The following is a 13,845-nucleotide window of genomic DNA, read 5'->3' on the forward strand; positions in this document are numbered from 1 at the left end:
GCTTAGAATTTAATTTGCTACAAGAAAATCAATATTTTACTCTCTTCCAAATAAATATTACTGTAAAAAAGTGGGTGAATGGACTGAGAAGTTCTGTAAATAGATTCCAACAATGACTTGGAGTTTCTTTGATTAATTGCTCCTATTTGTATTCTGACTCTGATGCAGCCTAAACTTGTGTTTGCAAAATTATAGTCAATAAATACATCTTATGAAATGCATTTGTTTGATACATTTCTAAATTTTAAAAGAAAGAAAAATCCAATGTCCCCCTTCCCTTTTTTTGCAGAAGCATTACTATTAGTAGTAGTATACGCATTTCGTCGCTAGGGGTAGACATAGCTCCATCCGAACTTTAATAGTAAATCTGTTAATTGACAAACATTTCCATGCATAGTGCATACCACCAGGTTACGTTATTATAATAATTAATGGCATCCTTAATGCAATGCAATCCATCGTTGACTGAACTGCCTGCAATTTGGAGGAGCCCTATATGTTTTCTGTATAGGTTAGTTGAACAACTGGGATCAGCTGCATTTAGCATAAATAAGGTTTTAGGCTATGCTATGGCATAAGATTTGAGAAGTAAACAGACATTGAGACATATAGTAGCTTATAATCAAACACAATCAACATTATCGATAGAAGACTAGGCTGCCTGGCATATGCCTACTGCGCATAATCGCACACTTGATGCGAGCGGCAACTTCAGTCAGAGCCTATACTGACAGCATCTCTGTCAGACAGTGTCATGAATCTGGAGAGGAGAGCAACACTCCACTGAAATACTGGATCTTCTGGAGATTTGATCTGCAAACAGGTATGTAATAATATAAACGGACCATTATATAATTGAAATAAGAAATAAAATGCCTGGTATTTTTCATTTAACTTTTTTCTATTGGCGATCAGAGACAAACCATTCAAAAATGTAGGCTATTCAACTAATTATAGGTTTTCAAAACGTGGCAAATGAAACCAACGTTATTAGCTTCTTCAACTTTGGAACCTAATTTGCCGGGTAAATAGAGGTTATATTTTACAGTTTATGTATTTATTGCAATATGTGGGCAACACAACTCCTAGTACAATAAGATGGCAGAAGAGAAATTAAGATTCTTTGCCCATTTCTGCAGTAGCCTAAAATAGCCACTACGTTTGAGGGAGCGTTAAAGCAGTACAAAAACATGGCGTTATGTCGTCAGGTCAGCATTCATACCAACGACATAGCCAGCAAAATTAAATAGCAGTAGCCTATAGGCTATAGCTATATAAAAAGTGTTTTTATAATTTTGTTAGTAGGCTAGCCTACTAACAAATCAAATGTAATAAAACGTTGGCCTATGTGACTATATAGTGCTATAAAACTCAACTATCGCTCAATTAAGGAAGTTATTAGTATTACATTTAGTTTTGGATAATGTGTTGAGAGAGAACAGTTGAGTTTATATAGCCTAACATTCAGTAGGCTACTGCCTCCTTGTTTGACATAACAGGACTGTTGACAATACTGGTACTGTATTTAATGTCTCACTGAAAATGTGTAAAATCAGTTAAATATTTGAAAATGCATTTCATGATACTGCAAATGTAACAGTTATGTGGTAGAATATACCTGCTGTTAATATGACCATAGTGCCTGGATCACTTTCTTCAGAATGCCTGCAAGAAAAAGTAAAAATGGCTTGGATTTAGACAAGTAATTGTTATTTTATTAACCAGGACTTATCCCCTAAAATAGTGGGCTGTTGCTGTAATCAACAGGCTATTGTAGTGCTATTATACCTTTTGAAACCGTTTCCTTGGCCTGTATAAATGCTGACACCACACCAATGTGACCACATGAATTGCTTTCGAAGAACAATATGGGCCTTTGATGAAGGAATAAAGGCCCTATTGTTTCACTGCCGTGGCATGCTACAGATGAGGGACAGCAACAATTCCAGGTTTTAGTTGGAAGTAACAAACAGAAACATGCAGTCCTATCATCAGTAATTGCCACGTATACTATACACATGAATACCCCCAAATCAACTCCTTCGCACACTGTGGCAAGTGCACACTTCTCAAACAATCAGTGGCATCATATCTAGATTGCTTTTTCTCCATGGCAACAGCAACCACCAGTTTGTGTAGAAAGTGGTATCTATCACTCACTGCATCGGTCCTGTGCAGACAGTGTTGGTTTTGACAGCAAATTTTGATTTAGTTTTTAGACAAAGTATTTTGAATAAATGTTCATTTGGGTTTTAATGACATTTTAGTCTACTAAATATAAGATTTCCCCAGTGAGGGTTGGGAGGGGCTAGGGCAAGGCGAGAGCCCTGTATGCAGATTTAACACACTGCCTTATGTAGGCTACTACAGCAAACAACCTTTTCAATAGTTACCTTAGGTTCAAGATTCATAACTTGTAATTTGCTATTGGCAGTTTGTATTCTTTTTGTAAAAAACATTTGGTCGACTAAAATGTATTTTGGCACTCGTAATGGCTGATTTTAGACTTGGTTGAATGCTGAAAATAGCTATTTTCAGCATTCAACAAAGCATAAAATGACTTGTCTTTTAGTTCTACTGGATCTTTTCTCCACTAGTCCCCCCCGAAGATTTTAGTCTAGTTTTTATTTGTTGATGAAATTGTCTAGTCTTAGTTTTTAGTAGCTTGGATTTTATGTAGTTTTTATTTAGTTTTCGTCAGTGAAAAAGGTAGTCGAAAAACATTTTTGGTCATAGTTTTAGTCGACGAAATCAGAGCAGAGCTCTGCTCAGAAAGAGCCATCCATGGCTGGACACTGGACAGTTTTAAAACAACAGGTTTTGTTCCAAATAAAATGGTGATATGCTGTCTTGCCTCAAGGCATCAGGGCTTCCGTTTGAGTTTAAAATATTCGCATGAATAGAAATTGAGTCATGTGCTTGTTGGTCCAATTTGTTAAAATAATATAAATTATTTTAATATTTTCCCCATTCAGTATCACATTCACACAGTAATCACATTCATATAGAATTTATTCCATGAAAATACCAATGAAACTAACTTACATTCATACAAATATCTATTTCGATAAAATAGCACAATACATGTTGTTGATTAATTGGCCAGTTGCAAAGACACCTATTGTAAAAATGTATTTTGCCGTTTGATATCAGTGAGATCACATTATGCTTTGTCAAATCCCTATGCCGTGCACCACTGTTTCCTTATTGATCAATCACATATAATAATGATCACACAAAACAAAACTAAATAAGCCATCATTAATTCCTGAGTATAAACCGAGAGGCTTTGGTTTAACCACTTAAAACCCTACCAGTTGTGAGCTTGTCGATCTGCTGTTTTCAGTGAAGAGCAAAAACAGAAAAGTGACTATAGAGAGCCCTGAGGAGGGACTCTGCTCAACAACGTATGGGATTGAAGTGGTTAGAAAATATAGCCGTGTTGTAAGCTCACAACACAATGTTGTGACACATTGGCCGCTTATAGATCGGCTATTTCTGTCGAATGTGGTTGAACAGAGTCCCACACCACTGATTGTTAATTGCTCAACTTTCACAAGTTTGATTCTCTCTCCAGGATGACTGATGTAATGAATTCACTGGAACCAGGAAAGGAGGACTTTGTTGGTGGAGCAGAAGGGGATCAGGATGCAGTTTCCTTTCAGGTGTGTGCTTTTTTTAAGCAATAAGACACGGTGTGTGTGTGTGTGTGTGTGTGTGTGTGTGTGTGTGTGTGTGTGTGTGTGTGTGTGTGTGTGTGTGTGTGTGTGTGTGTGTGTGTGTGTGTGTGTGTATATATAGCAAGTGCCATCTCTGTTCCCTTGGAAATGCATACACAGAGTGAGAAAATAAGTAGCCCCTATGTTGAGCCAGCCAAATTGAGCTAAATTACAGTAGGCCTAAGAGTTAGAGTGACTTCCCAAACAGAATATAAATACCACACGTACAAACACAAAACTTCAGTGTTAGCTCAATCTTTTGTAACCAAAATATCCACTGAAAATAAATGAAGAATTCATGACAGTTTTAACTAATGTCTGTAACCTCACACTTAGTCAATGGCAGAGTCATATTTATAGTGATGAGACATTTTTCATTTGTTGGTATTCTGGTTATTGGCACAGATATGTACACTCTTGGCCAATCACAGATATCATTATGTAATGTATACTCTTGGCCAATCACAATTGGAACAAGCTGTTTTCTAAAAATACATTTTAGGGAGGGTGATGGTGATTGATGATTTAAGCAGTCACAGTTGGTTATTATTATGACACACTATGTACACCTGTTGTGCATCAAGCTAATCGATGCACACAGGATAAATTAGCCCTCCCTTCACAAAGAGGCCCTCTGACATGAATCATGATCCATTTCCCTGTGTCTTTGTGTTGCTGATTTGCACAGTATAACTAACAAAGTAGAAACAAAACAAGCTTTAGTCCAATGATACTGTAGCTTAAGTATATGCTTAGATGATTTCGATTTATATTAGGAAGTGGGGAGGAGGCTTCACTTCCCACTTTTCTTTTATTTTATGTTCTGTTTATTCATTTTTGGTAAATTGAGAAATAGTGACAAATACAAAAACAAACAAACACACACAACAAAACACAAACTCCAAATCAAGACAACCAAAGAACATTCAAAACACAAAACAATAAAAACAATATATAAAATATATATATAAAAAATAAAAATAAAACTCCAATATAGTCAATATACGTAGCAGATCATGGTCACAAACATCATCCAGACAAGACAGGTTGGCCAGTCAGGCGACAGTTATTCAGGTTCAATCGGGGGCACAAGTTTAAGGCGGTCAACATGAGATAGAAAAGGCACAATTTAGTCAATATACAAAGCAGATCACGGTCACAAACATCATCCAGGCTTCACTTCCCCTTTATCGCTTGCTCATGATCAAAGCTTTCATTCTCCAGACTGTATGACGGAAGCAATTGCGGAATAATCGCGAGAGGCAACAAACAGTCTGGCAACACGAGACTACCTCCGACATAACCATAAACAAGCCCGATACGCCCATATATAGACAGGACCACCACCAAGTCACTCTGACTCAGACATTGTCATGGTTTGACTCTTCCTGTCTGCATTTCCACGTCAGCCACTCCCACTCTCCATTCCTACTCAGTCCTTGTCACACACCTGTTCCCACTCCCTCTTCAGCCCAACAGTGACATGTCCCTTCGACACCTGTGAACACTTAGGCAATTACCCTGCTCTCCCACAGTCCCACTGTCAGAACATACTTCCTTCAGTTCCTTGTCCCCTGTGTTGTACCTGAGTTCCTGGTTCTCTGTTTTTGCAATTCTGAAAGGCTGCATTTTTGGACTTCGAAAGGTTTGCATGTTTGAACTTTCGGTTTTGTGCTTTGAACCTTTGCATTTTTGGCATTTTCTGCATGCTGCTCTACTCGTTTGTTTTGTTTGTAGCTTGACGGCATTCTGCTTTAATCATTTAATTTCAACATTCCTGCTCTTGTCCTGCATTTGGGTCCTACCCTTTGACTCACCGTGACAGACATAACCATGAACAAATCCAATATGCCCATATAATAGACAGGACCACAGCCACGTCACTCTGAACTTAGACATAACCATAAACCTGAGTGGAATAGTAAGAGAGTGACAATACGCTTTGAACTCACCGCAAAGCGGGTATAGTTCCAAACATTGGAACTATCCCATTGAGATAGAATTAGCATTTCCGCATTCCATTGTTACAATGGGATTCAGCGCTAGTGTCGTCACTCATGCTATTCCACTCGGCCATAAACAAGCCCGATACGCACATTTATAGGCATGTCACTATGACTTAAATAACCATTAAAAACCCTGATACGCCCATATGTAGGCATTTTTGATTGATTGATTACTTTATTAGTCAGAAATGTCACAATGGCCACAAATCCTACCGCTATGACCATATATGGGCATTGGGCATGCCAATATATGGGCATATACTGATGACATCAGGGGGCAGCAAAAGGGACAAGGCCTGACAGATACAGAGATCTCCATATGGGCATGAAATGTACATATAGTCTGACAAATACAGAGACAGATACAGATATGGTCACAATTTCTATATGTTCCAGTGTCAGTACTAAGAAAACACAATTAAACTAGAAAAAGTGCCCTTCTGGGCACAGGTCTCCACCAGGTTATCCACAGATCCATGCAGTTAGAGGTAAAACACTTTTGGGCCAGTTATAGCGCCACCTTGAGGCTGAGTTGAAATTGTTCATGTGGCATTTCGTCCTCGGCCTAGTGGGAATGTGGGTGCACAATTTCAGGGAAATCACGCGATGTGTTCATGATTTGCAGCATTTTGTTTGAAACTGAGCACTCCTGTGAATTTTGGAAGCCAATCTTAACCAATCAGTATGGAGTCTGAGAAATCTGAAAGACCGGTTTGGTTGAATGGCTCTAGAGAGACTGTGTACCAATTTGCGTGATGTTTGGACAAAATCTGTAGGTGTGCTGTGCAAAAACTTGTTTTGCACAAAGCGGCCTCCTGGTGGCGCTATAACAGGCCGTTCTGGAAAGTTTGGGGCAGAGGTTCATGGTTGGCATCCAGGGAGTGTGTGTGCAAAATTTGGCATCGACCAGGTTAACGGTGGCTGAGATTAGCTGGTCACGGACGGACGGACACACGGACGGACGGACGGAGTGCAAAACATACTCTCCCCATGCCTTCGGCTGGTGGAGACAATAACAAATCACAATTATTTGTATGACAATCATCCAAAATGTCATGATCTTGATAGCCTTTGTAATGATGGCAGCAGGGTTTTGGACAGAGGTGTATTTACAATGGCAAGGCAGCTGCTTCCCCAACTCCCACAGAGGAAGGGGGGAAAAGAGAGGGAAAACGCGAAACCCGAGAACTATTATTATTAATTATATTAGTGGTCAGTGGATTGGCTCCTCGCCCATTCGGAAGCTTGTCCATTTCGTAGCGCAACCATCACCCATAGGAATGCAAATGTATGCCTATGTCTCATGCGGTGCCAAGTGTTGGGGTCTGAGTGGACTATCACCTGCACTCGCCTGGCAGGTACATCAGGTGCAACTATCTCTTTGAAAACATGTTTAGTGTTTCTGATTGTGCAACCACGAAATGCTATTGAAATTGGGACACAAAAGGAGTTGGTACAGCCCGACAACGCTTTCCGTGGTCCACAGTGGCACGACACATTTTGCCTCCCTGAAATGTCATTTCTGCAGATGCCACTGGTTTTGGCACAGTAACTGTGACTAGAGTGATAAGGCATGAAGGATGAGGTGACAGATCTCCATTCTTCCGTCAGTTGCTGATGTTGTCTGAACTGTTACGTAACTCATGACTGTAGTTTTACGTCGTTACCACAACAACCAATGCAGTTAGGTTAACAATGTCTGAATACACAAATCAGGAATAATCACCATGGAGAACACGCCAAAAGACTATTTGAGAAATTGGATTTGCCTGCAATCTGAAGAATGCCAAGCAACACACATTCCACTGCTTAGTGCTTACCATGTCTTAGTAGCCTACAAACAGTATAACTGAAAAAGCCAGCACTCACAAGTCCTTCTACTTTTATTAGATACACGTACTACAAGGCATGGGCAGACACAAACGCGTTTTGTCCAGAAGGACCCGAGTGGTAATAAGTGCTGCCATTTCTTGAATGCTCTGATTCGCTTATTGGTGTATGCCAATAAAAAAGTGGAAATGTGGGTACTTAGTCCTTCCTTGATTGGAAATTTGCGATGTGCTACCTTTTTTGTGATTTCTTATTTTATTTTAATTCCTATTTGTGAGGGGCTCTAGCCTATATACAGCATTTTTGTCCTTAACTCTTGTCACATTTGCCATTGAAAATGAAAGGAGAATTTACATCATGTGTCTGAACAAATCAGCATTTTGTGGAAACACAAACATTAAATGCCATTGACAATGAAAGGAAAAATTACGTCATATGTAAACGAGCAAATCGACTATTTTGGCCAGAATGAGATGATGTATGATAATAAGAGTGCCCCTCACTTCACATGGGCGTGATTTTTGATATGTAGGCCTATGCTGGATTCTAGCACTCCACTGAGAACTCATGTGCAACCTATTTTTTTCTTTTTGTCATCAAGGTTTTTTAATGATTTTTTCAATAAAGCATACAAAATTCACTTGACTTACACAAAAGAAAAAGACAAGAAAAAACAAACAAAAAACAAAACACACCTAGCAGTCAAAAAAAAGGAAAAAAAAGGGAAATCCCCTGGACAACACCCCTCCACACTCTGTTGTTGACACTCGTGGTTATGTATAAATACAAAATGTTACTGCAACAATCCTTTGATATATAAATAAAAGTAGTCCCATATCTCATGGAACTTCCCTTTGACGTTATTCCTCCTGGCAATTGAGTATTCAAATGATGCAGTTTCAGTCATAAGTCATATGACTGAATAAGAGTCATAAGAGTCCAGTCTGTGATCTCTGGTGTAGCAGAGCTCTTCCAGTTTCTCAGTATCAACCTAGCTGCAGTAATAAGGCCTGCAGTCACCAATGCATGTTGTGCCTTGGTGACCCCCTGTGGCAGCACCGTGCGATCTCCCAAGAGACATAACCTTGGGCATTCTGGTAGTATTAGCCCCATCCAGTCTCCAAGTTTCCCCAGTACCTCTTTCCAGAAAGGCACAACCACAGGACATTCCCAAAAGGCATGTAAAAATGTACCAATTTCCCCTTTACATTTCCAACACCGTTTGTCTTCCACCAGGCCCATCCTAAACAGTTTCACAGGGGTATAGTAGAATCTATAATTTTGTAATGTGTAAATTTGCTTTTAATATCCCTAGTGGCCCACCCAACTTTGGAAATTATATTTGACCATTCCACTTCACTTATTTCACATCCTAAATCCCTTTGCCATATTACCATCTAAGATTTTCAGTCTTTGCACTTTGTAATTCCATTATATTTTTGTAAATTATTGAAGCCCTATGCATTGTCGGTGGCCAGTCAAAAATTGTTTTCAACATATTAGGTTCCTCTATACCCCTGTTAAGGTTGAACACACTTCCAACACTACTTTTTAGTTGAAGATATTTCCAAAATTCACCCCTACCCATCACATTAAATTGATTCTCCAACTCCTTCCTCAACTTAAAAGTTGTATCCATATATAAATCATCAATTACACCTATGCCATTTCTTTGCCAAGGCTCCCACCTATTTTTTTCTTATTTAGCTGGCATTTCTTGTTTTACATTGAGCGCACAGATTGTGGAATTGTTGTCTACTCTGGCTACGCATGAGTATGTCAGAGGCCATGTGGCCGACTGGCCGTGGTCTGCCACTAGCCAATTTTAACCTAAAAAAGAACATGGATAATTATAATCAGTTAATTTCATCCAGCGGATTTTATAAAGACGAATTGTGATTATGTAATAATTATGACAGGACTATATTGCCCATTACTAAGTCCTGCCACATATATTATTTGATGCCATTTCTGTTTTTGATCGAAAAGTATACAGTGGAGGGTGACAGGAAAGATAGGTATATCGTATAACTATTGCAGTTAGCAATGAATTGCTACTGTAACGATGGATTAGTCATTTAAGAGCCTCAGCCGGTCTTGGCTCTTTCATCCAACATCCATTATTTGTAATGTAACCTCCCTGTTATTTTTTCCAAAGGTTTTATTCTGTTAATATATGGCAGCCTGAACATAAAACACAACCTTGTACCTCTCAACAGATCTTCCCTGATTCCCATGAAAGGCATCCAAAGCTGTCTAAAAGGCTTCCCTCCATTGTGGTGGAGCCCACCGATGGAGCTGAAGTGGAGAGTGGAGAGCTTCGCTGGCCCCCTGATGACCCTGCCTCGTCAGAAACCCAGGCAGAAAAACGGATCTGCACACACACTGCTCAGAGCACAAAGGACCAAACTGCAGGTGAGGTGGCACGTGTGTTAGGGATATTTGTCGAGAGAGACAATGTGCTGTATGAATGGCTGTATGAATGTGGATGTGGACTGCGAACATCAATTATTTTCTTAGCCATCATTCTGTTGATTCGTTTTTTGATTAATCAAGTGCGAGAAGTGCATTTCTTTGTTTGTTTGTAATTGTCTATATATCAACAAATCAACCTGAACATTTTCTAATTGACTAGTCCAATTAAGCACTTTAAAAATTTTATTTTCATAGACGAATCCGTGGAACTGGAACGGGGCCCTGTAGGCAATCATAGCTGCGGTGTTAAATTAAGTGCAGCTTGACACTGCAGCTATGATTGACAGCTGGCTTACAGGGCACCGCTCCGTGACTTTAGTTGCACAACAGGCCTAATGTTGTGCAAGAATAACAAAAATAGTAAATGTAAATAATAGACGTGTGTGTGTGTGTGTGTGTGTGTGTGTGTGTGTGTGTGTGTGTGTGTGTGTGTGTGTGTGTGTGTGTGTGTGTGTGTGTGTGTGTGTGTGTGTGTGTGTGTGTGTGTGTGTGTGTGTGTGTGTGTGTGTGTGTGTGTGTGTGTGTGTGTGTGTGTGCGTGCAGTGGCGTGCACAGATAGACACTAGGGGGGGCTAGAGCACCACCTGCCCTTGCCCTCTGGACAGCAATGTGCCCTTTTGAAAAAATAAAACAAAAAAAACTTTATTTTCTTTTATATGTGGACCATGGTGACATTTATGATCAATTCTTGATCGTGCGTGCGTGCGTGCATGCGTGCGTGTGTGCGTGCGTGCGTGTTACAACCTGTAACCTCTACCTGTTTTTCTTCCAGATGAAGGAGAGTTAGAGTTTGGGGTGGATGGCTTCGATGAAGAAGCATCTGGAGAAGTGCAGGAGGACTCCAAATGAACTACATTGCTAGTCTAGACTCTACTGTAACTGTGAGTGTGCCCAGACTTATATAGATAGAGACACAGTGATTCTCAACCTTCTTGATTTCAAGGACCCCCAGTTTTATTTGGATTGAGCTATTGACACACACTTGACACAATGCATGTTTAACCTCTGGGACCCTAAATCTACACTGTAAAATCCTCAGGGTGAATTTAACTCTCAGAGTGTACTAATCCATTTGTACAGTCTCTGAGTTACAGACCCATGAGGGACAATTTAGTTCATAACTATCAATCATTTAGCTGGGTATGTCCAGAGGGGAGGGACAAGGCAGGAGAGGAGCAAAGGGCCATTGCACACTTCATAGTGTTGTTCAATTACATTTTGACTTCATAGAAGATATTATGTTTATGTTGTATGTATTGTTTATGTAATTTTACTTTCTATCTTCATTTAATGAAAAAGTTGCATTGAGGAAATAATTGAGCAGTTGAGACGAATAACAATCTAAGTCCATAATTTATTCTGACCCCTGTCCGAAAAGGCCTATCTGCCCTGACCCAGGGCTGGACTGGGACAAAAACTTTGGCCCAGCCATTTCCGCGCGAATTTGGCCCAGACAAGCCCACCACAACCAGCGAGCAGATAGCAGAAACTATACGGAACCGCTCCGTTGTAACAAACAAGGCCTAATACCACCACTTTTACAGAACATAAATGATACAAACCTACACAACCCTTTGTTGCTCTCACAAGAATGATGCTGGCAAAAGGATTCAAGATAGAGGGTTTATTTGTCACTCACTGATACAGGTACAGTGAAATTGAAATTGAAATTATCATGATGGCACTGGCAGAATGGTCCGGACCTTTCCCGGTGGCCTACCACCTATTAGCCTCGTTAACCCAGACGTTAGCCGCCTATTGGCCTGCCTGCCTGTCAAAAAATAAAAATAAAAAATATATATCATATCATAACTTGAGCGGCCCCCTACGGGAATATGCCCGGTACGTCCTATGGCCAGTCCACCCCTGCCCTGACCCCTTATCCATGATTTATTGGGTTGGGTTTTTCTCAGGTTATGAGAACGTACAGGGTCTTATTATTAAACCCCCTCGTCATTTAACAAATTCTGAATCTTAGACGGGTTATGGAATATGGCCTAGTTTGTTTATGCTCACAATTCCAACTGTAGGCTACTTTGGATATTGGAATAAAATCCCACCAGGTTTCAAAATTTGAATCATAAACAACGTAAACCCATATACTTTGTTGATCATACTCAACCCACGGGTCTATACTAAGCCCCCTTCTTTCACCTCTAATCCAGGTGTATTTGCTAAAAAATAACCTATACAAGCTCACAACGTGTAGCGCTGTGATGCGTTGTGAGCTTGAAAATCCATTATTTTGGCAAATGTTTGCCCCAGAATAGGGACGCAAGGATATAGTGTTCATGTTTTTTTGCACAATACAAATAAACAAACAAATACAGCAAACGAACTAACTAGTAACTAACACATATGCCTCTCTCTTACTCCAAGCCCTCATTGTTCAGACCAACACTGATTTTCATCTGCATATTGTGACCAGAGAGACGGATGTCCCTAAACGCTGTCTTAAGTATCTAGTTCATGTGCCATAATGCTTTTTACAATTTAACACAAATGTAAATTACATCACTCTAATAATAGGTAGAGACGCTGAATGCTTCAGTGACGTGATCCATAGTTATAGATCCTCTTGTTGTTGATGATGAATCTGTGTTTAACGATAGCCAAAATGTTTTGAGGAATATAATTACGAAAATCTGTTTCTTCATTGTGTTACACTGTGTATGCACTTGTACTGTAGATTTGGTGTGAAAGGGAATGTAATGCTTAATTTATAGTATGCTCCATCGTGAGGACGGTGTCGCGGCGACGAAAATAACAGATCTACAAGCATTGCAATCTGCAAAACGTCAGCTTACAGAGTGGCTATTTTCGCAGCTGTCGCGTGTAAATTGGGCATAATGGTTGGGACTGTTTTTTCTGTAGATACAGTTTTTCTGTTATACAGTGACTTAACAATAATACACAATATAGAAATACAAATAAACAATATTTTAGGTGTTCTTAGCATCACTAGTATTTTTTGTAATAATGGAAGACAATTATTAGTATTACACAATAAACCTTTTCAAAATTCCTTGACCATTGTCTATTTTGTTACCACAGTTATTTGTGTTGTTCTAATGCTGTTTTTTTTCCCGGACCAGTTGTATTGTAATTGGAAACTGATTGGGTACCTGTAAAATGTAGATCCTACACTAGCTAATTTCCAATACATCTACTGTCTACTACCTTCATAATATTGTAACTATCTCATGAACCGGAGGCGGAGACGTAGTTCACCAGTTGAGGTTCTCAACTTGGAGAGACAGAACAAGAAATGTTGGTCTGCATCTGCATTGTTTATTCCTACAGTATCAGGTATTGTTTCTCAGACAAACTGCTCTGCCACCAGACTGGAGCCTTTGGCATACTTTCACCCTCCCTGTCCCCATTTTAGTCTGATTTATGTGGCTTGTCTCCTAGTTATTCAAGGCGATAAAACATCTGTTGTTTTAACTTGGTTTCTCCCAGGCCAATTACCTACACTGGTGAAAGCAATGACTCCAAACTAATTACATTTTCATATCAGATGAAGACAGCAACACAGGTTGAATATTGATTTTTGAACCTTACACAAATCAGACATGGCGCAAAAAGCCTATTGGTAATGATGTCCTTGTTTTGTCAATGTACTCCACTCTCTGTATCCCTATCTCCTCCCATCCCATCTACCCATCTCTCTCTCTCTCTCTCTCTCTCTCTCTCTCTCTCTCTCTCTCTCTCTCTCTCTCTCTCTCTCTCTCTCTCTCTCTCTCTCTCTCTCTCTCTCTCTCTCTCTCTCTCTCTCTCTCACAGACAGGACACAAGCTTAGTGCTGCAGACAG

At 39.8% G+C, this 13,845-nt stretch overlaps 1 protein-coding gene across 1 annotated transcript; it reads left to right on the forward strand.

Annotated features, from left to right (window-relative positions):
• The first annotated feature begins 757 nt into the window (after window positions 1-757).
• LOC310877555 (protein LBH) lies at window positions 758-13,017 on the forward strand. Its single transcript, XM_083791462.1, has 4 exons — window positions 758-823; window positions 3,578-3,665; window positions 9,775-9,970; window positions 10,803-13,017. The coding sequence occupies exons 2-4, from the start codon at window positions 3,579-3,581 to the stop codon at window positions 10,877-10,879; spliced, it is 360 nt and encodes a 119-aa protein (XP_083647588.1). The 5' UTR covers window positions 758-823; window position 3,578; the 3' UTR covers window positions 10,880-13,017.
• Window positions 13,018-13,845: the final 828 nt, after the last annotated feature.

This window comes from Protomyctophum parallelum, assembly GCF_964188405.1.
Source record: "Protomyctophum parallelum genome assembly, chromosome: 20".
Lineage (NCBI taxonomy): Eukaryota > Metazoa > Chordata > Actinopteri > Myctophiformes > Myctophidae > Protomyctophum > Protomyctophum parallelum.